We start from the raw sequence: 25,158 nt of genomic DNA on the forward strand, positions 1-25,158 counted from the left end.
TCTGTGTTGTGCCTTATCTTCTTCCCTAACTATAAATGGTATATTCATAAGCAAAAATATGTGAAAGGTTGTTCAGCCCGGTTTTTACTCATTTTTGGGCCATGCCACCATTTGCAGCTCTCAAACCCTCAGGGCTACTGCTTGTAGCTTCATTGTTTTCTGAACATGAATTTCTGCCACTGTCTGAGCTGTTTGAGCGTATTGCAGCAGCTGGGACACAGCAACAAGCAGAGAAGGACCCAGCTCAGAGCTGTGCGGCTTTTGCAACAGGCTTAGGCGTTTCCACAAAGCTTCTCTCCAGTTCTAGTAGCTACATAGAAATAATCCCCTACGTCAATTACAGCAATTACTTTCAGAGGTATACATTTGCTCTTTCACCCACACGTTGTATTTGATTAGATTAAAATCTGGATCAATTTAAAGGAAGGTGGATGCAAACAGAACCCCTCTGTAATTTATTCTGTGCTTCAGACTTTTCCAAACCAGTGGATCTAAACAACTGTTGAGTGTTGTACTTCTAGTGATTTATTGGTTTTGTGATTCCTGGTTGGGTGAAATGTGGTTTTCAACAAAGAAAGAGGACAGGGAGCTCAAATCAGTCCATCTGTCACTGTCTGCCTCTGCGACAAATCTGGAATAAAAGCTGGAGGAAATTTAGTACCGTCTCTTTCTGTGAAGGTATCCGTGCTCATAGATGTTTCGTCACTGCCAATTTGATCACTGGCTCCAGGCAGCTGTTGGGGCAGTTCAGCATCTTCTTGCTGGTCCTTCCCTAGCTCTTTTGTCAGGTTGAGAAACACCTATAAAGCAAGAAAATATGAAGGAAAATTGGTCCAAATGACTCCATTTACCAAAACAATAATCAAAACCCACTCTCCTACTTTGTAGCTGTAGTTGGTGTATCAATTCTGAATTACAATACTCTTTCTGTTCCCTTTGTGCTCTGCAGAGAAATTTAACTTTTTTTTTCCCAGTATAAAATTATTGTTGTCCAGCTCCCTGTCACATCGTGTCTCTCTCCTGCTGCAGCAATGGATTCTTAAACCTTTGCAGCTGCCCCGTGGACTTACCTTGCCCTCATTCCACCTGCTACGTGACTGAGTAGGTGTAAACGAAGCTGCATGTCAGCTCCAGCCCTACATAACTCTCCTCCCTCCACATCCACACAGAGAGCAGCGCACTGGTGGCTCTCCCTGCACGGCACTAGTGAAGGAACAAGGAGAGCTCTTTCCCTGGGATGTTTTCCCCTCCAGCCTCTGACAATGCCGGCTGCCTACATGCTGGGAGCGTGCACAGTTGTGGCACCCAAGCTGCACATGGTACGTGCCGTATAACTCATTCTCGCTGCCTTAGGAAAACACCTTAAAAGCAAGCAAGAATTTCTGAGCAGCAAGGTAAAAACCTCCCTCCCTCCTTTCTGCAAGGCAAAGATCCTCACTGCTCATCATTTAAAGTTACTTTTTGTTTCTGACGCAACCAAATGTTGGTGTTTATTTGACCAGAGATTTCTTGTGGACAGACAGGTGCCGAGATGCACCAGATGACTCATTCGTACAATACAGCATCCACACTGAAGTTTATCACTTAGCCGGTTTGCTACCTCCCTCCCTACTGACTGCACCCGTAGACAAACCCAGGTTCGCGGAGACCAGGAGAAGAGTTCAAAGAGAAACACATCAGTGCCCTCTCTCCTTAGTCCAACTCCAGCATCTCATTTTCTGGGTAAAATGCCAAAAAGCTGTTAGCAAGGTGAGACAGCTGTACGCTTTGTGTATTAGTATATGTATAGATTTACGCACACATCTGCACACTCACATGTTCGTAAGTGTAACACAGCGAACAACCAAACCCCTTCTTTCCCTGCCTGCAACTCTCACATTGAAAACATGCCACTGTCTAGCCCAGAAAGCAGAGCTACGCAGTGCTGTGAAGTTGATCTCCATAACATTTCATTAAATTGAGCGGATCCTGAGCTCGTACCTCTTCCACGGTGGTGTTTGAAATCCCGTAGCAACCAAGGCTGAGATCACTCAAGCTGGTATCGAGGGCTCTGAGAAGCGCCTGGTAGGCCCCTGAGACTGTGGACTTGAAAGGCGGAAGCACGTACACGAGCTCTCCACCAATATCCTCCTTGAGATAAGCCTCCGGGAGGTGGGACTGGATCAAGGAGGTCACTGCTGCGGTGTCACACTCCTCTACCATGTTCTGAAAAAGGAGGAAAACACTGTGGTCACCAAAGGCTGCAAGGTCAAACTTCCTACCACAGGATTTAGCCCAAATCCTGTCCCATAGAATAATAAGTAGGTGATCTCAGTCCAGGGATGCAGCATTTCACTTTCAATATCAAAAGTAGATGAAAGTGGGTTTCTGGCCCTTGAAGAGGACGGGGGTGTCCCCATCTTGGTCCATCCAAGACCTCACTGGGCTCCTCTGTCTGCAGAGACACTGGGACTGGGCTGAATCGACCACTTTGCACTAGATGGAGGGTTTGTCGTGCAACAGAGAAAGAGCCTAACCACAAGAGAGCTGACACATGAACACGGCTGCCAGCACAAGTGCAGTCTTTTCCCATGAAAAACAGGGCTTGCACTGTAATAAATGCTATCAAGAGCAGAGTTTCCCCTCCTCGCAAGCAGAATATTTTTCCTCAGGCCAGATACTGTCGATGGGCTCTTCCTGTCTGCTTTATTTCTCTGAACTTCACAATCCCCACTCTGCACCCAGCCTTGCCTTTAATCCTCAAGGAGACGCTGTTCTTTCTCAACAAAGAGTTCCTCTCTTGCGAGGGCCACAGAGGCTGGTCCAGTGGTCCTGCTGGAGAGCCTCCCTCTCCTTCAAGGGAGGCGGGGGCCACTCGTTCTGTTAGCAGTGTCCTCACATCCACATCCTCAATAGCTCTTTGGTACCACTACCATACTTGGATCTGCCACTCAGCTCCTGCCGATGCAGCCATAAGTGCCTGCATCCCTGAGCAAGCCCTGATGGCCCCCCCAAAAGACGAAGGTGCTGAGAGCTCCAGCTCAGCTCCATGCCTGCTCACAAACAGGCGAATCCCTGCTTCTGCCCCTGGCAGTGCCTGCTGCGGTCACCGAGCTCATGGGACATGAAAGGAAGCTAAGGTCCAGTGGGGAAGGGAGGATAAAAAGGACGTCATCATGCACCTGGGATGCAGGAGCTCACGTTCAGACCTCTGCCTTGTCTATTAATGCTGCAAGGCTTTGTGTAGAAGGGCTGAAGCTGAGACTCCTGTATTTTGGAGAACTCTCCATATAGGCTGTCTTTCTGAAGGAAAAATGTCTCCAGAGACGGAGACATTCAAAACCTGCCTGGACGCGTTCCTGTGCCACCTGCTCTGGGTGACCCTGCTCTGGCAGGGGGTTGGACTAGATGATCTCCAGAGGTCCCTTCCAACCCCTATCATTCTGCGATTCTGTGAAACTTATTTATAAAAAAAAGGATGTGAATACCAGCATGGGACAGGCAGAGCGAGGCGGAGAGCAGAGTGCACTGTAACCCAGGTATCTCAATGGTTGGGGCATATGAAAAAATGATCTTACTGGCAGCCCAAGGAAAGAGTCTAGCATATTCTTGAATGTGTGTGGCCAAACCCCAGGGTCTCAACCCAAAACACATCCCACTTTCACTCAGGAATAAAGCAGTCACATAAAGAAGTTATTCCATGAAAGTGAAATTATACTGAAACATCCATTCTACTGCAGACGCCTCAGGTTGAGAAGAACTTTCTGCAGCATGCTTAATTTCTGTGGGACGCTACGGCTTGCCACCTTCCTTCCTGTCATACGACTGACTCAGTTTCCCACCTAAGATGCTGAAAATTTAGGACCAACTCAGACACAAACCTTCTTTTTTGTGAGCGTCAGGTGGTATCCGTCACCAAATGTTTCCTTGAGGTAGAAGGGTGAACCACAACATTTGAGCCCTCCATGCTCTAGGAAGGCAATTCGGTCACTCAGAACTTCTGCTTCATCCAAGTGATGCGTGGAGAGAATGATGGTTCTGCCTGGAAAATACAAAGCTGTGTCAGCCACCACAGAATGAACACACCACGTGATTACATGAGACAGGCAAAAAGCTATGCTGAATGAGGGGAGAGTACCAGGTGAAGATCAACTGTGCTTTTTCGTAATTATTAGTGAAACTGGATGAAAGGCAGCATTAGAAAGAAGCTGAAAGTTACTGTACTGTAAATTGTGCATTATGGTAAAGTTACTTTTAAAATGACACCGTGAATTTACAGAAACCAACCAGGATGCACCCAGAGGGCCTGCAAAATCCCAGTCTCCCACAATTCATTCTTTGTGGTCTCCAAAACCCACAGTTCAAAGCCACTGATAGCATATTTGCAAAAGCGACACAAATCACCTTTGCCACTGGGCAGCATCTCATCACGGTACCTTTTTTATTCTTGGAGATAATTTCCCAAATACTTCTCCGAGAGCATGGATCCACCCCTGTGGTTGGTTCATCTAGTATCACCACCCTTGATCCACCCAGGAGAGCAATAGCTATAGATAACTTCCTCTTCATTCCCCCAGACAGGGAGCCAGCTAGCTTGTGGCGATGGCTGTACAGTCCAGTCTCCTTCAAAGTCCTTGAAAACAAAGCAAAAACAACCCCCAAAGGTTATCCTTCAGGCATCTTTTAAAAGCAGGGAATTTGAAAATGCCCCCCAAAAAACATAACTGCAAATGAAAAACTGCTCAAGTATGGACTGTTCTACTGAATGGTCACAGTGCAGGGAGATGATTCACCCTGTAGCTCAGTCACCAGGATTTTAATTTAAAACATTTTTTTTAGGATGTTTTCAAAGTTTCCATCTGACAAGTCAAGGTTAAAGGCTCAACCTCATCAACTGAGAACACCAAGATCCAAACTTCCTGGGATGTTCTGACTGCTTCACTTCTCCGCAGAACCAATAAAGCCGACATCATCTTTCTGACTGGTTGATTAAATCTCTTTCTGCAGAAAATTGTAAAGCAGCAAGGACTAGACCCTTAGGCCTATAAATTCATCTCTAAAGAATTGCCACAGAAGCTTGTAAACCCCCTGGACAAGAGACGTTGTTTTCTTACAGACACAGATATCAACACTCAATATGTTCCTCTAGTCAGACTAAGGCATTATTTGAACTCTACACTGGGTCCGGAGCAGTCCTCAAAACCATTCCTTTGAGCTTTGCAGTGGCAATGGCACCTACCACACAATAATTTTGACAGCCCTCTCTCCCTTCTCCAACCCTGCTATTTTTTTACCTCTTGACTTCTTGGTAGAGCTCCTGCTTACTCCAGTGAGGGACTTTGATGTACCCATAGAGCAGCAGGTGTTCCTTTGTGGTGAGGTAGTTAAAGAGCACGTTGTGCTGCATACACACACCCATGTTCTTCCTGATAACTTCCTGGTCAGTCTTGATGTCTTTGCCATACACAAAGATAGTACCTGATGATGTGGGGAACAACCCCGTCAAAATAGATCTGTAAGGGAAACATAAACAGAAAAGGAAGTTAGAAAAAGGAGAAAGCCAGAAGTAATTTTTTCACGTGGTCCTGTACGTATCATCACTTTCCAAGTTTCCTTACATCACTACCACACCTCGTCCAGCCAGAGACCACTGAGCACTGCTCCTTCTGCTGTCTGCCCATGCTTTGGCGGAGCAGTGGCCAATTAACATCAAAGGACATCCTCCTACCCCTCTGCGGGAACATGAGGGCAAGTACCAAGCCAACACACTGAACTCTGTCTGCTTTTCTCATGTACTTTTATCCTCCTCAGCCTTCCCCCCTCCCTAAGTCAGAGCCCTGCATATCCAATACATCAATACTCATGAACGCCCTTGATTTCCAATTTAATCACTGGGAATGCACATAATGCAGTTACTCTTCATTCTTTGAGGTTTATCTGCAGTATCCAGACAGCCTCATATTGCTAACCACAACAGAGATGGAAAACCACATCTTCATCTTACTAACCACATCAGAGCATGGAAACCTGACTTCACTGCCATTATTAACAGGAGATGGGAGAGAACTTCCAGACAAGACATCTCACAGTGGGCAGCACTTTCACTTAGTTCAAGCAAATAACTACCTACCTCACTATACCCAACAGACTTAAGTCAAACCCTCTCTGCTCAGAATAACTACTTGCACATTATAGGTCACTGTTGGTGCTGTCCTGCAGGGACTAAAGGGAGAAGATGCGTCTCAGACTGCCCTGCGCCTTCCCAGAGCTTCTCTCTCTCCTGGGACTTCTAGCCGTCATTAAAAAGGACAGAAGTAACTTGTGACCTTAGTCAGGTTCGGAAGCCTGCACTAAGTTTCAAGAAGCTGTTATACTTTTCTGCATATCACCGTTGCCTACACTTTGCAAACAGGATACGAGATGAATTGATAATAAGCTGAGATGAAGCACACATCTGTCTTACTGGTTTTGGCTCTTCTGAGGCTTCTATTTATCAGCTTAATGTTGCTTTCAGAGCGATGCACATATACATCAGTGGAGAAATCAAGTTCTACAGGTCTGTTTTAGTGTTGTTATCTAACAACTGAAATAATAATTTATAAATGGCAAGGCTGAAAGGGCTGAAAGGCCAACATATTAACCCACCGCCATTCCAGCCCAGCTGACACATGAGTTTGTACAGCTGAAGTATACCTTTATTAAGCTTTCTGGCCAGTATCACTTCAGCTTTGGTGCGTGCACGAGCTACCCACAGCTTTCAGAACAACCTAACCAAAGTGTCATGGAACAAAATGCTAGAACAGCTGCTGTGCTGAGTATTACAGGTATCCTACCAGGTTAAAAAGCGTGTTCCTAAGCAGAAAAGAACCTTTAATTCTAATAGATGAAGGGAGTGCTGAGGTCATTCATGAGCAAGATAAAACTACAAGAGGGATTTAGCCTAATAAAGCATCTTATTCAGTCTCCCAACACTGCACAGCCCCACTTGGTCTCTTGTTCACCCAATCATGCCCCACAGTATAAAAAAAAAAAGCAGCTTTAAAGTATACACACATGGTCGTAGTTTTGCCAGCTCCATTGTGTCCCAGCAGGGAAGTGATATTCCCTTCATAGAAGTTGAGGCTGAGGTTGTCCACTGCAGCTTTGGATCCATAAATCTTTGTTATGCCACGGAGGGAGACTCCCAAGGTGAGATCAGTGGGCTCCGGTTCCAGGTGAGGAGGGGGGGCACCTTTGAAGGGCCAGAGGACAGTTACTGCACTGCAACAGGGCTGTGCTCTTTTTTCACCTTACAGACAAGCGGGGCTTTTAAAAACAAAATACAGCAAAAGTAGGTGCCTTTCAGCTAGGAACGCAGGGAACATTTCACAGGATCTGTATCATTTTGAGCTCCCTGGGATTTCTCCTTTTTACTTCTGCAGCTTCTAATAACTCCTGACAATAAGCATTAATCACTTTGAAAAAGGTATCATATTTAGATGTTTCAGAGCCCCTCACTTAATTTATACTAAGCAAGCACAGAAAATTAGAGAACAGACTGCAAAACTACTGAGTTATTTTCAGTTAGGTAGAATCAGCAAGCTTTTATGTGTGATCTCACAATATTTTACAGGCTAAACATTTAAAGAGACGAGCAAAGAAGCACACATCCCTTTTGCCAAGTGGCAATCTGTATTTGCTCGCACAAACAAAAGTGTACTTCTACACAGAGCGTTGCAGACTGACATATATGCATCTAAGGTAACTACAACTCCAACTACGACATAGACAAACATGCACGTGAAAATCAGTACCACACCAAATAGGAAGAACAAGTATAATTTAAAAGCCAAATCTCCATTCATGCAAGCAACAGCTTCCAATTTTTCCTGTGCTACAAAATAAGGATCAATAGAGAAATGTGCTGTCTGAGCATGGTGCCTCTTTACCAATTTGGCTTCATTTAGTTAGTATTACTACCCCATCTAGCATTCACATACATATCTTATTGCTGAGGGTTGCTTCTTTCTTTAACATCAGTTTGGTGAAGAGAAGGCCTTTTCGTTTCTCATTCCAGAAGGGGAGGTAACTGTTGTATTCGACCCAGTAAGATGGAAGCAAGGGGAAATACCAGGGAGCAGCCATGCCGTATCTACCTGCAAGGAGAAGAGGAATCTCGTTCAGGTATCTGTTTCTGAGGAAGTATCACAACTGGGGTGCACTCAAAATAGCAAAAATAAACTCCACAGAAATCTCTCCCCTCTGGACGTGCTCATGTACTACTGACACTTGGTAGAGAATTTCCGATTGACACAATAGGAAGCATTCACTAATTTGTTATTCTGAGTAACTTCATAGCTGCAGGGCAGGAGTACTTTACATCTTCCACTGGGTAGACTTCTGTATGCCAGTGGACTGCTTCATTAGGTGGGGAAGAAAAGCAAGAGACAAATGTACTGGCTCTTGCCCAAGGCAGGAATTACTTTCTGAAATCAAATGATACAAGTAACACAACACAAAATCACTCAACTGACAAATGCAGGCAAACATGCTCTGTTCTCATTTTCACCCACCAGACCACAAACACATCCTCCCATGTCCTTGGCTTCAGCTTCCTCAGGAGACCCACCTACCCATTTGATAAGCAGAGGAACCTTAATTCTCCCTTTCAATACTGCTCTCAGACAACCACAAAATCATGCTCCCTTTGATCTAGAAACAGAGGTATCTTGTGTGCTCAGACTGTCTTACTGCCTGAACCATGGAATCAGCCAGTGTTGTTTTCCAAAAGAGATGGTACAGCACCAGCCTCGATGCTTCGTATCCTTACCTGGGAAAACGTTCCTTATATACCATCCCAGGATGAAGTAAATGAAAGAGTCTATCAGAATAAGCCAGCACATCCAGCCAAAGGAAGTGTTGTCTCCAATCATTGGGGACTTATACATGTTGTCCCACTGCAGACCTGCAGAAAGGAATTTCGAAAAACAAACAGAACCCATATTAGTGAAATGTCACAATCACGGGAGCTCAAAGCCTAGTTTTGTCTACAATGAACATACCTATGCCCTGTGCTTCATATCGAGCAATGTATTGACTTGCATAACTGAACGCAGTTGGAGACAACAGGCTCTGTGGAATAAACAAAATTGAAAACAAAGAACTTATGAATTAGTCTCAAAGAGAAATCAAGTCAGTCAACCTATCAGGTACCTCAGTGGCTTGGCCCAATAGCCAGGAAAATTAGTGTTTGGTCTTTTTTTCCAACAGTCACAAAGAGCACCGGACCAGGCTTAGGATGGGCGATGCTTCTGATGACGGGCTGTACTGACTCCTTAGAGCCTGCCTTCCTTTTGCTTCCACACCCAGGTCGCAACTTCCTCCCTCACACAGGGCTTTAATTTAGGCTTTTGAAATACAGCAGTGCTTGAGAATTACCTGCCAGGTGGTTAATATTTTTACCAGTTGCATTAATAGATGTCCCTTCCTGAATTTGGTGACTCAAAGAAAACAAGCCTGGTTTCTGGAACCTAATACCTACCTATTTCTGCCCTTGGTACGAAACAAGGCTTTACATCTATTTCCATGGCTAGGAATTTGAGATACAGGAAACTAAAGGATGAGCAGAGCCAGCAATAAGCAGAGCCAGCCCTCCTTCACAGCCCCACTACCTAAACTCCTCACTGAGACAGCCTGGTTTTTTGTGGTGGTTGAACGTAACCCATTTTTCTTTGCAATTATAAAGGGCAAAGTATGTAGCTCAAACTACTCTGATTCAGCTGGCAGGTGGGAACTCACTCACTAAAATTCCACAATACTGCTTTCAGTCATGGAATTCACCTAATTCCAGAACAGGCCATGGCCAACTCTCCTGTTATGCTCTCGCACCTGTCAACACCCACTGATGGAATCTAGAAAGGCAACCAACTCACGTATATTTGTGACACAAGATACAATAAGAGCTGAAGTTTATTGAAGGTGAATGACTGCTCCGACACACACGGTCCTGGTTATTGAAAAGCAGAACTTACCAGCAGGCTCTTCACAGAGAAGCTCAAATGATTCTCGATGACAAGCAGCACGATGAAGGGGAAGAAGGTGAGGATGTACACGAGGCTGCCCACCAAGGCTGCTATGTTGGTGTTATTGAAGAAAACGCTGATGAAGTAACTCATGGCTATAATGGACAGGCTGTAGTCCATAAGGTACAGGAACAGGAGCGCTGTGTTTGTTTTGGGAAGGATGTCACCCAATTTTAGAACAATGATGAGGAAGGTGACAGTGATTAGAAGGAAGACGGCACACTCTATGAACCAGGCGATGAAATGGCTGCTGGCATTAACACCCATCATTTTCATGTACTAGAGGGGGAAAGGTGAAAAAGAGAATCACAGATGACAACTGTTTATTATGAGATCTTTCTGCTGATATTGAACTGTTTCTTTTTTCAGTTTCTCGACAGGGCGTACAACTAAAACATGTTCTTTCAGACTTTGGCGTATTGCATGTTGGTAACCAGGGAGAAACCAGGCACTCACATTTCTGGAATGCCCTAGGTTTGCAAGCAGTCTGTTGCAAAAGAACAGCACAGACAGCATCTGCAAGCATGAAGCATCACAGCCCACAAGCTCTAAAGCAACTTCTGGCCTTAGATTTGTAACTTTTCTAAAGCATTGTGGTTGTTTTTTAAAATAATGCTAATTGCCTAGTGGTCTGAGTGTAAAAACTCTTAAATATCTTTGAAACCAAATTCTTTCTCATCTATCCCCAATAATAGATAAATTACCATAGTTATAAGGAAGCAATATTAATTCATATTAGCCTATGATCAAGTCCACAAGACTTGTATAAAACTGTAAGTTTGTACTGATAAATCCAAAAGAAACTATAGGTACTAGCGTCTTGTTGCAGATTATTATATGCCTAAAAAAATTACCGACACCCTGTTCTTAGGAGCAGAAACTTGGTTTCCTAAACTAGAGCAAGGAGCTGCCAGCTAGTCACTGGGGTTCACTCATTTTCGGTCTCATCACAGTTCAGAGTGCGCCCTTTCTTGGAAATGTTTTTGATGAATCGGTATTTGTTTCCATGGTACTGGATAAAAACAAATCTGCTTGAGCTCCTGTTGCTTACTAAAGCTTAGTTTTACAAAAGTTCTGCGCTGCTTGTCTCTGTTGACTCTGTTCACACTGAAAATCTGAGTTAATTTAATAAATTCCCTATGTCTCAATGTCATTTCTTTTCCAATAGGCAACCCGAATGAAGAAGGTTGCCTTCATTTCAGAGGAGCTGATGTAATATGTAGCACCTTCTGAAATATTAAGTATAATAACTTAAAGGATAGGAAATAAGTCACTTTTCATGCCTTTGTCCCCAACAGGTATGACACAAAGTCAATTTTAAGAGAGCTTTAAATCTTCACAAAACTTGTAATTTTGTGAGGTCCCCATGTTTCCAGTGTTCGGAACTTCAAAGCAATATTCTCACCACTTGAAGGGCAAATGCCCTGCATTTCCATGGTTTTGAGCTTGGTTACAATGTCAGAATTCAAACACTGCAGGTCAAAGCATAGGTGTTTGGAATATTATTTTCCTAAATGCTTGTTTGGCACCATTTAATATTGCACATGAGACATACCACCCACTAATAAGGAAAATCTGTTTATAATTTTGCACGCCCCAGAAAGTTTCACCGTACCTCGTAAAGCCTCAGATCTTTCTCTTGAACAAGTGTTTTAACAAAATCAGCTATAAACAGCACCCAGGCGGCCATCAGAGCAAATGGAAGAGAGTAGGTCACGCTGGTTAAGAACCTGTAAAAGGCAAATGCAGGCTTTAGCTGAATATGAAATGTTCTGCGGATTAAGGCTTTATAGAGAATATATTTTTCAGAATAATACTTTGGCACAGGAGAAGACATGCTTATATTTCAAAACGTGGAGTATAATTAATAATTACAAAAAAAAAAAGCTTATTTTGCCATTGCATTGGATTTTCTATTCATGGAACTCATGACTGTTCAAAATCTTTTTTCTTTTTTTAAATCACAGAGAAATTTCCAGATGCATTCTGGAAGTTTTGCTCAGCAACACCACTGGCAGGAGCAGGAACCACCATGGGCACTGCCATCTCCTGGCTCTCTGATGGGTTTCCATCCCATTTTGAAACATCACAGCAGCCAGCCGTAAGTCCCATTTCTGTTAATAGATATAATGGCCAAATTTCGTAGCCAGGTAATATTTCCTGGTGCCAGAATCTGAATATAGGTGCTTCCCCTCAGAGTGTCTGGCCTACCAACCCCGGGACAGGTATTGCAGATCCAGGTCTACAACGTGGGCTTCACAATTCTTGGCTCCCCACTTTAGTTAAAACCTTCTTCCTGGGCCAAATGCACGCAGAGAAAAGACAACAACGGCCAACCGTAAATTTCTCCTTTTATGATGGAAAGCAAGATTTTATAGCAGGAGATTGACTTCATTGTATCTATGGGGCTTGTGCTTTCCTCCCTCATTTCTAGACCTGGCTTAAAAAAACAATAATCAGTGTTATTCCTGGGAAAAGTTTACCGTACTATAACAGTAAGGAATTAGTATGATTACATTTGTTTTTAATTTTTTTTTTAACCTGTAAAGCTGAAAATTTCCCATACACCAGTGCTTTCAGGAAATGCTTCCATGCACATGAAGCCATATTTATAAAGAACAATGAAAAGGCATTTCAGTAGCTCTAGTAGCTCTTTGTGGCTTGGGGTTTTTTTGGCTACCACTTTGTGCGTGCTCTCTAGGCTATTAGAAGTGCAGCATTTCCTTATACCTTCTGTGTACCGGTACATATATTCCCTCCATTTCCCTACAGGATGGTAACTATGCACTAACAATCAACAAACAGCCATTTTACGATGACTTCTACTGCATCCAAATCCAAAGCCTTCAGGTATTCTAATAATTGAGCAAAATCATGTCCCTCTGAACCCAGGGTGTGGAGGGAAACCTGAAGGCCAGCAGTTTTCTCAGCAGCCCAAGAACAAGAAAAGCAGATAAGACTGTAGTAAACGCCTCCAGCAGCCAGTTAATCATTGTACAAAACCATCTCACAGCAATAATCCATGTATTTGCTGCAAGAAGTTGACACTTGGTTTGAATGCCTACTGCCTGAGTACTTGCGGCACTTTGCATGCTGTTACCTTGAGAAGAGATTATGGGTCCCCAGCTCTCTTAAGTGACAGGCCGGCACAGGAGATTAATGGGTCTGCTGTAGCTCCTATAGCTGTAACTCCCAGATACTCTTTTAGCTCACACGGTAGACGCGCAGGCTTTTCAATAGAAAGAGCTCCCACATCTAGTCTGTCCTTTTGGTCCAAGGGAGACCCTCACGTCAGGGCGGAGCGACCATCCAACCTACCAATACTATTTGCTGAACATCCTTCAGCACTTTCGGATGGACGTTGAAATCCCTTCCCTGTGTTTTCCACTCAGTTTGGCCACCAGCTGTGGTCAGGGTAATAACTCTGTGGAAGTACCACGTTGCCAGCTTTCCAATGCAGACCAAAATTGCCTTGCCAGGGTGGCAGGTCCTCAGCTGTGCAAGATTTGCTTCTCTCTATTGCATTTGGCAGAGATGTGGTTTATACTAGCTGCAGATCTGGCTCAAGATGAGCGGAGAGGAAGATGATCCAAACCTTTTTGATCTGCTTCACCATTCAAAACTTATTCTGGTCCACACACAGTTCATGCTGCACTACTCTGTATAACAGGGCTGTTAACCCTGGCAACTCAGTGCATGAAAAGCTTCTCTGTCCTCCATCGTTATTGCAGAGATGAGTGGTACAATTTCGTCTTCCCTCTTATCCTTCTGAAAGCATCTGGGAGGCACCTGTATTGGGAACTATTCACTATACACTGAACATTAGCTAGAATCCCTGGAATGAACAGCAAATACCACAGCTGGATAGCAGTCTCTAGGAACAAAGCTCATAAACCTAGGGACTCTTTTTTTCCCCCCAATAAATAAATTTTCTAAGTTCTGCTGCATTGTCTGCATGTAAACACCTGCAGAACAAGCCAACAATCATATTTAACCCAAGTCCTGCCAACCCCAGTCTCAGCTCCGCCATGTGTAGTAAAACAGGGACAGAGTATTTTACCTGCTGTAAAACCTATCGTTACCATGACAATTCAGGTACATACAGAGCACAGAAAACAAAAGATTAGGCAAACTAAACAGAGACCATTTATACCAGAGTCCAAAATGCTCTTTTTTGTTCAGACCCTTGGAGGGAAAAAAAAAAACAAACCACAACCACAAAATGAAAAGATTTCTATGCCGTGTGAACATGGTATTAAGGAGACCAGGGCAGCTGGCAAACTCCACCAGTCAGACACGACAAGCTTACACAAAGCATGAAGACAAAAGCTACACAAACTTACATATCCTTATTGTAGCAGGGGTAAGGCATGGCCTGGACTTGAACAGCTATTTCCTCTGGCTTCTTGCCAGTCTGCAACTCAATAATGGCTCTTTCAATGCTGTCCTGGATATAAATAAACGCCCGGCTGTAAATCTGGCTCTGGGAGGTGGAGTTGTGTGGCCCCACCGTCCAGATGCGCTCCCTTATTCTGTTGGTGGTTTGCGTGATCCTGCTGCTCATCCGGATGGTGTAGTTGAGCACAGGAGGGAGGGGCGAGTCCCCGGGGACTGAGCGTCCAGGGCTGCTGTGGCTTGAAGGCAGCTTGAAAATGATACCTTGGAAAAGAAAGAGAAAAAGCTTTCCTTCAGAGTCAGTAGCACGGGAGCAGTACACACAGATATGTAGGAACCTCTCATTTTTATAAGCCTTTTCTACATTACAATCCATCATTTCATTTCTTTGCTGCACAAATAATGCTCAGATGGGTAGGCTGCTTATCGAGGGTCTGAAAGTGGAAACTATATGTCACTGCAGCTACCCGTAATTTCCAATGTGACCAATGATTCTGGTGGTGAAATACACCCCCAGACCCTTTAAACCTTTTCCCACTGAGCGTTCAAAAACCAAAGGCTCTCAAAATAACCAGCTGTATTTGGAAAAAATCTCTGCTTTGAACAAGGACCGTCACGTAGCTGTTGGGTACGTCACTCAGCACACACCCCTCTCTTGAACGTGCCCACAGGTACTCTCTCAGTAGAGCTCACCTAGTAATGCTGTAACATAAAAACCTCAGCCACACAGTGTTCAAAATTCTTCATGACCTACACATGTATTTTTGTGCCCACGCAAATTCCTGCAAAGCTGTGACTGCTAAGAATACAAAAGCTTTGCAAGTTCCTGTTAGGAAATGGCACGCTGTAGATACAGTTTGATTTAAAATGTCTGTTTGAGTAGAGGAAATAGCACAAAAGTTTTTCTCTCCAGAATATTTTTCCTGATTATTCCATATATAAAGCATATGACTGAATGGAGGGCAAACATAGAAGAAAACTGCTTTTAGGGGAATAGACAAATATTATCAGGGACTGAAGTTCCAAGAAAAGAAAAAGTTTCTATCATCTACCCCTCAATCATGAGATATGAAATCAAACAGGTCACAGGACTTAAGTAAATCCTAATTGAGGAGATATTGGTCATTCTTTAAAAATTAAGACACATTTGTATCATTCCAATTAACGTAAGCTTCCTATTCTCTACTCCCCCCTGCCCGTCTCTGCAGTCTGATCCGAAGCTGAATTCCGATCCCACAAACGTGAGAAGTGTGGCCAAGAAGACCCAATATAATATTGCAGTGTTTGGCTGGAACACCTCAAGAGCTTTATGACCTTTTAATAAATTGAACTGTCTCATATTTGGACTCAATGATCTTAAAGGTCTTTTCCAACCTCAGTGATTCGGTGGTATCTTTCTCGATTAAAGCGTCTTTTCCCAGGGGAGCCTGAAAGAAGGCAGCTGTCATGAAGATCTAAGAGCAGTGAAATTTTGCTCAAACAAAGAATTGAGAGAAAACAGTAGTTGACCAAAGGCTTTCTATACAGACAGCGAAGGTGTAAGAGAAAAGGAGGAATAAAAAGGAGAGTGTAAAACACTGCCATAAGGAGGTCTGAGTGTGCAGGTCCCACCCACACCAGGTGAAAATCGATTGCTGTGTGGTGGGGGCTGTGACCACAACAGTTGCTGGTGGAAAGCCAAACTTCTTATGCAGGACTCCCACCCTCTACCAGGCTAAATTTAATTTACAGGGAGACTCGAGATTGTCACATACTTGCAAAAAGCTCGTTCTTCAGAAAGAGCTCTTTAGCCACCATTTCCATTTCCTCTAAGTTTCTGACTGCCTGAACGCGATTAAATGAGACACAGGAGGACACATTTACAGCAAGGGTAGCTAATGTATTCAGCTGATCGACAATGTCAGCGTTGTTCTGCAATTCCAGCCGAATATCGTCTGAAAAAAACCAAACACAAACCCAGTAACATCACTACATGTAGCACAAAAATCTTTCACATCATCCTGTGCTTTACACCAACAATGACACCAGAAAGGAAGAAAAAAACCCATCATACTAAACATTAAGTGTAAGATACATTTCTGCACGTAGCAGTGCAATGAAGGCATGTTGTTGACCCAATTTTTATGTTAATCATTTGTAATCCGCTCATGAGTTTGCCTTTGGGAGGATGCCAGCAGTGGGATGTGACAGCCATCCCAAATCAGAAGTTGCTACCAACCTGCTGAGGTTTTAGACTCGCACATGATGCTTGCTGTTCATTCCCCATCTTACAGGTTTTGATGGAATCAACTTGTCTGTTGAGCTGCTCTGTCTCAGGGGAGAATGTGCTTTATCCAACAGCATCAAGGAAAAGTTATGTCTGTTGTGCTGATGTGTGTACTAAACCTGATAATGCAGTTTAATAAAGACACTGCTGTTTCCTGGCTGTTTCAAAGGGTAACTGCATAATGTAGTGTAACTAATATGGAACAGCTGCTGCAGGCACGATGATTTTATGGGGAGTTAAGACAGGAGATGCTACTCATGAAATAACTCAGGGGTCATCACGAACAGTATGTAAATATCCTGGCTGCAACAGACTCAAGCACTCTTGTTTTATGCTGGGTTTTGCTGGCATAACCCAGATTTATGTTGACATGTATGGCCACTGATTGAAAAAGTGGGTAGGGACAATAAGACCAGCTAGGAAGGGACCGTGACACCGTGCTCTGCACTAACAGGGGATGTATCCACCACAGCTGTTAGCTGATGATTCCCCCAGTGCAGATCAGCAGCTCTCATCCTGAAGAGCCATACAAGACCACCAGAGAACAGCAAACTCCAGCATGGCATCTCCTGTAACGATGCCTCTGGCTTCATCAGCCTGACTACCTTTATCTGATCCCTTGTTTTTCTGCTCTGGAAAACTTTTAAGTTGAACCCTGATGCAAGTGTGCTCTCCACAATGCTTCCCAGCAGAGTCCCAGGTAGCTCATTTGAAGTGATAATTATGGCTAAACAGTGTCCTCCAGTGGCCACACTCAGCTGCAGAGATTCGCATCCTACTATCCCTTCAACACTCAAAAGAAGTGTCTTTTCATAGAAGCCCTTTGCTTTCTAAGAGTCTTTACCCACAGGCCACAAGGTTTTTGAATCACAGCTGAGATTGCCTTGCACTAAAGCATCCAATTCTGGCCAGAGAAGAGCAGTACCAGAGGACGGCTACAGTTTGGTGACTCTGGAGCTCCCAGACCTGAAGTACATCACATATAGACCAACTTACCCAGTTCGCTTATTTGACTCAGCAGTTCGGCTGCATCCAAATCCACCATCAGCTTGATAAAAACCTGCACAAAGGGATTCTGCAGCGTGTTCTATCAACAAGCAAAAAGAAAAAGCATCAGTTTGACCAGAAGTCCCTTGAGCTTGCTCAGTGTATTTCTAAAATACAACGGACCAGCTGCCTTCACTCAGCATTTGTGCAACCCCCTCCTAATCCTTTCCTGACCTTCCATATTTCACTCTGTGTACCAGGATGGGGAAACGTTAGCAATGAAAACTTCACATGGAGCCCTGTGAGTCCAAGACAGTGTTTCTTCAAGTCAATAAGATGTCTATTGAGACTCAGTAGAGTCTCCACCAGGCACTAGAGTCCCACGGAAAAATCACGGACAATCTTTGTTATTCTAAAAGCGCAGTAAATTTCATTTGTGTCTAAGTCCTGTGAACACAGCCAGAGCAAAATGGGTAGGTGACCAAAATTCAGCTTGGAAACCAGCAGACAGATTTGGTTTGGCTGAATAGTTCATTATTCCACTAATGAGTGCAGTCAGCAGAGAATATTCCCTTTCACTTTTGTGTATTCCACTCCAGATTTTCTCTCAGTGCCATGGAAATGACAATGAATTCCAGCCACTGAAATTAACTTCTAATGCTTTAGGGTTCCAGAGATCTCATTTTCATAGTCTTGTAAGAAAAGGACACAGTTTTTACCGCGGAGAACAGCAAGCAAATATAGGAAACGTTACAGCCTACTGCTTTCTGTATCCAAGCAAGGCTAGGCTCCTTAGGAGGGGAAAAAGGAATTTTATTTACAGTCACTGAGGTACAAAGACATCTTCTAGTTTTTACGGGTGTACCCAGAGCTACATGCTTATTATAGATACTGTTTCATTTTCTGAAAAAGTCATTTCTTGCCTGGTCTTGGCTGGCTGGATCACTCCATCAAGCAGAAAGTTAATTTACAAACCGAAGAGCATTCCCTGCTCATCTTAGGCCTCCAGCAGGCCTCAGTATGACCAGTGTCAGGGAGCATATTACAAAGAAATCATTTCCAAGAGAGGATTTGCATGGAAAGGTGTGTCAGGAGTTACAGGAACAGGCAGGCACAGAAACTGTGAAGCCCAGGACAAAAGCCTGAGAAGCTTGTTTTCCCAGCTGACTTAAGATGTCCCTGAGGTCCCTGGAACCCCAGTTTATTTCAGTGAAGAAATCCACTCTCCCAATCCCCTCTCGCGAGAGACACAGGGGAGGTAAGATCCCATACCTTAATCATTGGAACTGTCTGGTTTAACTTAGTCAGTGAATTCATGATGACAGGAGACTTGTCCAACCACTCCTGGGACTTCAGGGCTAGATCAGCCATCTGCTTCAGGGTTGCATTAGACTACAAAAAAGCCCACAACATGTAAGGATCCATTTATTCATTACCTTAAAGCTTCTTTTAAAAGAAATAAATCAATAAAACAGCTGAGACCAAATTTGGGTTCCTTCGGATTTTTCTTAGCAGCCTATCACTGTTTGGCAAGATATCCCTTCAAACGCTGAATTTGGATGCGAGTACTTAAAAACGTGGCCCCTCATATGTGACATTAGGAGCATGCCTTGGATATCAGTTTTCCTTCTACCACTGGTCTGCTTGCGAACAAGTACTGGTTATAGCATTAGTCCTGGGAAACATCTCTATTACTGGCTGAAAATATGGGGGTGAAACTTCATAAAGTGAAGGCCTTAAAAAAGTGTATTATAAATATGCGACCAACAGCAATTTTTTGGAGGTAAGACTCATTCAGAGACAAAAGATGACTCATATGATCAGCAACGCAACTAGGAAAAGATTTGACTACTTTGACTAATACTCTAACCAGTCAGAAAATAGACTTCTGCTTCTCAAAGAAAGGAGCCTGTGCTAGATAAATTAAAATGCTTCTGAGCGGGTATATTCTGATGTACTGTAAACAGAGCCATACCCTTTCCATGATTGCTCGAGTTCCTACGGTATCTGGTGTATAAAGGATCTTCCCAAGCACCATTGGTTTTAAAAAAGACCAAATTAAAGCTCCAGTTGGGGTCTTGACCAGGTCCAGGTAAAAGGATAAGCAAAACGGTGCTGCAAGGGGAGAAAAGCAAACAAATTGCAGAGAGCACAAATAGATGAGATACAAGAAAGCTACCAGTGTATTTTTTTCCCATCTGCCCAGTTTGTTGCTGTGTCCGGTGAATGACTTCAGGGGCCTCTTCACTGACTGATATAATGTGTCTCGACAAAAGCAATCTACCCTCAAGATCTCCTGTTGCTGAACTCAAGGCAACAAGAGCCTCAGTGTTCGAGCCAAGATTCTCTGCTTGAAGGTTAAACGGACTTTCGTGAACTTGGAGGAGCTAATAATGTCAGTACAGGCAGAAAAACCGCGCATCAAGGAAAAGCAGTGACCTGTCAAACCCTAAGACCAGATCATCGACAAACAGGAAAATGCGCACTGTCAAGCACTGCTGTGCTACATAGGCTCTTTTAACATTTATGGAAATAAGCCACCAATAATTAGGGCAGTGCAGATCTTCAGCTAGCATAAATCACGAGCTCTTACAGCTCTCCAGAGACATATGGGGGAAAAGCTCAGAACCGGATCTCTCTGGAAACAGTAGAGTTTGGCTCTGAAACATTTTTGCCTTAAGGAAAAACTAGACTTACTGGAGTCATGAGGAATCCCGTATTTCTTCATCATCTTTTGGACATAGACATCCTCTGCAGAAGAACTGTTGCTTACAGGGTCTCCAAAATCTGGAAGCAAGGACTCAAAAAACAGAGGTGTGATCTCCTGGTTGCAGAGAACTTTTGACATGGACTTGAACGTGCCACGTGTTACCTTAAAGTTGTTTGGTTTAAATAACGCCTGCAGAAAAGACAAAATGCAAATAAATCCTGAACCCTAAAAACATCCCATTCTGAGAGAAAAAAGAGATTACAGAATTACAAGGCAAAGATTAAGCATTTTTACACTGCTTTCTTCCAAGAAGTTTGTCCCTACAAAAGAAAATGGAATTTCCATGGAAATTGTGCTTTTTTGGCTAACCTTTGCTATGACACAGGTGGCAAATTTCCAGGTATGTGATCCAGCGTGGGAATTGCCTGTAATGCGTGTACAGGAATTGCCTATAACATGAGCCTGGTGACACGTACACACCCTGGGTTACAAGCCAGAATTTGTCACCCAGGTGTGCACATCCCCATCTAGTCCATGGCCGCATCCCCAACTAGTCCACAGCCACATGTGCTTCTGCAATGTGCAGGCAAAGTGCTTACTAGAAATGCTTCCTGTGATCTACACTGTCATTGGCTATGGATCGGAGAGGGATTGGATCCAGTGAGGATGAAGTTAGTGGCACCCGAAGTGACTGCAGCTGTCGGAGCAGGACTGGGTTTGTGCTGAACGCTTTGGGCAGTCTTGATGCTGTGGGTGTGATCTAATGCACACTAAAGCTAGAGCAAATTTTGCTGTTGACTTACACGGTTTTGGATAGCCTTTACTGGGCAGTTCTTCAGTTCTTTTCACAAGCTGACCACTTCCAGTATTTTGCTGGAAGTCTACCCTCCTTCAAAACAGTTGTTCACCCCCTGCATTTTTGTTCCTACTGTCCCTCTCACAGCACATGTTCCTAGTGTCCTCCCTGTCATGGGCCCATGATGGTCCCACTGCTCCAAATCAAAGCTCTCCCAGGAACGCAACGTATAAGTTTGGTAGAGATTCTTCTTAGAACACTCCTGCTTTAAAAGAGAATCAGTAATCTATGATTTAATGCACCTTTGGCTTCTACGGTAAGAAATTCCTGTAGAAACTGTTCCAGGGGTGTTTTGCTTCCACAGTACACGCAGACTACACGTACCTTAGTCAGCGGCACATTTCTAGACTGCCGGAGCTTTTTCAGTGAATGAATTGCTTGTAGCAATGGATCAACACCAGACTCAACCTGGTGTCTGAAATATTTCATTTTTGTCAGAAGGTCTAACATCTCGTCCACGGATTTCTGAAGTTCTTTAGGGAAAAACATCTGCAGGAGACATGAAGAAAATCAATTATGATTAGCAGGAATCTGTGAGCACATGAATGTACAAGACCATAGTGTGTTAATTCCAAGACAAAGATTGTGGGATTTTCAAAACTGTTAGGAGGTTTATGGAGCGGACGTCCCATGGGAAATGAATGGGATTTGTATTCCTAAATCCCCAAGCGTGTTTGCAAACCACTCCCCTGAATATCACATATTCTGAACAGTGCACGTTTTCCAACACCCACAGTTGGGAGATGTGCATCAGATATTGGCTGGGATATCACCCAAATCTCTAAGAGGCAGCATTTCGCACAACAAAAACGTCACAAACACTATGACTTTTGACCTGAGCCAAATTCATTGGCATTCTCATTTAATAACTTTTTTCCCCCAGGATTACTTCTGTAGCATCTTAAAAAAATGTATTCAATGCACACTTTTCCATGAATGGTATTTATACATGCTGTTTATATTGTCACGTGTGTGGGATATTTGAATCATTTAATAACTTGGCAATGCCAACTAGACTGGGAAAATATATTTTACAGGACCTTTTCCAGGGCTTCCCTTTTCAAGGAATAAAAAAAAAAAATAGCCGCCCAGTGCTTTATTTTTGGGAATCCTGAACTCAGCTGGGAATGTTCAAGAGGTTGTGACAGCATATAAACAATACTAGCAGATAGGGAGGCATTTCGAGTAGGTCCAGTGCCTTTAAATGTGGTTTGCTGGTTTACGCCAGCTGGGATCCTCATTTATATCCGCGCTGTCACAGCATGGATATGCAATAAAAATTACTGCATGAGCAAAGCCTGATCTTTGGCTTGTGTAAATCGGCCTAGCTTCTGGCCACTGCAACGATATTTTATGACTTTTCAGCCACTACATGCAGCAAAGACTAGCACTCTACAAATCCAGCACTAACCTTGTATAAGAAATTGTAAATGTCTAAGTGTCGTAACAGGGTGACCCCCAGGATGTACGTCTCGCGAGTCCTCTCTGGAAGAGAGAGATTGCAGAACTCCTCCGCTACTGTTTGCAGCTGTGGGTCAGCAGGACGGACACTACAGGACTCCAGCTGGAGGATCTGAGAAATGAGCTGCGTTTGCACAAAGGAAAAAAAGATTTGTTAGGGGGTGAGACTGCTCGCTCCAGTATGCACGGATTAATCTTGCCTTGCTGTTGTTCTTTCCACACTGTCATATTTCAACCCTGAGAACCAGAAAATGCCTACCCGTTACTCCTGCTCCAAGGGACAAATCCTACAGATTGTATTTTACTGCCCAGCTTGCACAGTAGTAAAAGCTTTTGTGGCTTCAGTTTCCCATTGACTGATGCATGTGAAGTTTGGAAAAGGGCGTGCTCTTTGGGGCTCAGTCCAGACAAGATGGTTTGGAAGCAGAAAAGCATCTGGAGCTCTGCTCGCGCAGGAGGCTGAGGAAAGCAAGCTCATCTCTCATTATGGGAGGCTATTTTTGGACCCTGAGTGCTCTCACGCGTTGTGGCTAGAAGCATGCTTTTCCATCTGGACTGCAGCAACTCCTCAGCACTGAGGACCCTAGCGAGGACCCCACTCAGTCCTCATTAGTCTGTCACAGCAAACTGTGCCCTTGCTACGGATCAGAGCAATCACTCACCAGGCAGTGTGTGGCTGCTCACCAGCTACTGGTGACAGCCAAGGAGACCATATGGCTCTTGGTCTCTAATGGCTGAACTGATGTCAGTGACTGCTCTTACTGCATTTCTCATGGCTATTTTCATCTATGTCATCTATGCTCACTATCCCTGTGGAATCACCTATCTCTCTGTGCGCTCTCATGCATGCAGTGTGACCTGCTTAGCTGCATTCATTAACATATTCTGGTTTAAATGGTCTGAGAGGAAGGAAGCGACAAGATCTCCCACCAGGATGACAGCAAACTTACCTGACTGCTGTTTTCTGGGAGAGGTGCTTCCAGAAGAGCATCAATACTGGCTGTGGACATTCCCGTTGTGTTTTTGAGATCCTCTTTGAGCTGGTCAACATTTTTAAACACATCTCTTAATTTTTCTGTAAAGAACAATCAAAGAACAATTGATGTAACAGCTTTCTCCAGACATACAGCAATTTCAAGCTCACAGAGAGGACTTTAGGTAAAGTATGGAAGCAAGGTACATCACTGCTGATTGAAAAAAAACCACCCAACCCTTGCAAAATACAGTCGTATTTCCCAGGTTTTACAGTCCGATTTGTGGGTGGAAGTTGACAGGTCTAACGATAGCAAAAGTTGCTCAACTACAAAGACGTGGGACTTTCAGCACATAGGGCTATTTGGGCTGTACAGAAAACTGAGCGTCATCTAGAACAGCCTCTAGAGTTACCCTAGACTAAGGATCCCAAGGACATGGGACATGGTGTATGGTTATTTCATTAATATCACATCTGGCAGCTAAGCACCTCTTGGGATTTCCAGCAGAAAGCACACTACCAGTGATGATGTTTACCAACAGAAAACTACCTTGCTTGCTAGAATCTGTTAAATTCTCCGTGATGTTCAACATGGAATTCAAAGCAGTCATATACTGAGGAATCTCTTGAAAGAAAGCAATTTCTGGTACATTTTCGTGAAACCTAAATTGGAAAAAGAAAACAACCAACAGAATTGGGAATATGAAAAGAAGGCAAGAAGCCATTTCATCGTTTCGTAAGTAGAATACTAAAGTGGAGGGAGAGCCTCACCACTTCATTTGTGTCTGGAAGTTTGTGATATCCCCAATCAGTAGATTTTGAAGCTCTTGGGAGATTCTTCTGTGATTCAGTACATTGGTCACTACTTGATTGCTCAGTTCAATGGCGCGGAGGAGCTGCTCATGAGACTGACTTTGTTCACACAGTTCTCCAAAGCTAACATTAGGGAGATGGCAAATCTGCTGTATTGACTGAAAGCTCTCGTAGTCACAAAGAAGTGTTGTCAGATGCCGGAGGTGAGATATCTTCAAAGGAAATTTTGAAAAGGAAGATAAATGCACAAACACAGTTAGATAACAGAATTATATAAGGAAGACAAATGCACAAACACAGTTAGATGACAAAATTATAAAAGGCAAGTTTTAAAGAGTCCCCTTCTGTTTTTCTTTAGGATTAAGATTTTAATATATACTTCTACTTCATTCAAAAGATCTCCAATAGAACAGTTCATAACAATCATTCCTACCTGAGTTTGTAGCAGACCTGGCTACACAACATTGCAGAGGATCTAATAAATCTTGCAAACCTTAACCTATCATTTCCCCTGCCCAACACGCACACACAGCGATACTCCACTTGGACTTACCTGTTGACCAATTCATCTTCGCAGACACCAAATAAATCTACCTTGTTCAACAGGTTTAGCCTTTCAGACACCACCTGGTCATCTCTACTACAGCATGTGAAATG

At 43.6% G+C, this 25,158-nt stretch overlaps 1 protein-coding gene across 1 annotated transcript in view; it reads right to left on the reverse strand.

Annotated features, from left to right (window-relative positions):
* The window catches only part of ABCA12 (ATP binding cassette subfamily A member 12), a 65,941-nt gene that overhangs the window by 24,829 nt on the left and 15,954 nt on the right, over positions 1-25,158 (reverse strand). The window contains exons 11-32 of the mRNA XM_063341130.1: positions 24,460-24,713; positions 24,239-24,351; positions 23,666-23,790; positions 22,666-22,839; positions 21,579-21,743; positions 20,386-20,587; positions 19,664-19,803; positions 18,961-19,080; positions 17,698-17,788; positions 16,190-16,369; positions 14,384-14,699; positions 11,656-11,770; positions 9,990-10,319; positions 9,021-9,090; positions 8,789-8,923; positions 7,959-8,114; positions 7,033-7,210; positions 5,274-5,492; positions 4,416-4,612; positions 3,861-4,021; positions 1,981-2,205; positions 662-800 (exon numbers count right to left, since the gene is read on the reverse strand). Of these exons, the coding sequence (XP_063197200.1) occupies positions 662-800; positions 1,981-2,205; positions 3,861-4,021; positions 4,416-4,612; positions 5,274-5,492; positions 7,033-7,210; positions 7,959-8,114; positions 8,789-8,923; positions 9,021-9,090; positions 9,990-10,319; positions 11,656-11,770; positions 14,384-14,699; positions 16,190-16,369; positions 17,698-17,788; positions 18,961-19,080; positions 19,664-19,803; positions 20,386-20,587; positions 21,579-21,743; positions 22,666-22,839; positions 23,666-23,790; positions 24,239-24,351; positions 24,460-24,713 (3,805 nt within the window). The remainder of the gene's footprint in view (positions 1-661; positions 801-1,980; positions 2,206-3,860; positions 4,022-4,415; positions 4,613-5,273; positions 5,493-7,032; positions 7,211-7,958; positions 8,115-8,788; positions 8,924-9,020; positions 9,091-9,989; positions 10,320-11,655; positions 11,771-14,383; positions 14,700-16,189; positions 16,370-17,697; positions 17,789-18,960; positions 19,081-19,663; positions 19,804-20,385; positions 20,588-21,578; positions 21,744-22,665; positions 22,840-23,665; positions 23,791-24,238; positions 24,352-24,459; positions 24,714-25,158) is intronic.

Source organism: Chroicocephalus ridibundus, chromosome 7 (assembly GCF_963924245.1).
Source record: "Chroicocephalus ridibundus chromosome 7, bChrRid1.1, whole genome shotgun sequence".
Taxonomy (NCBI): domain Eukaryota; kingdom Metazoa; phylum Chordata; class Aves; order Charadriiformes; family Laridae; genus Chroicocephalus; species Chroicocephalus ridibundus.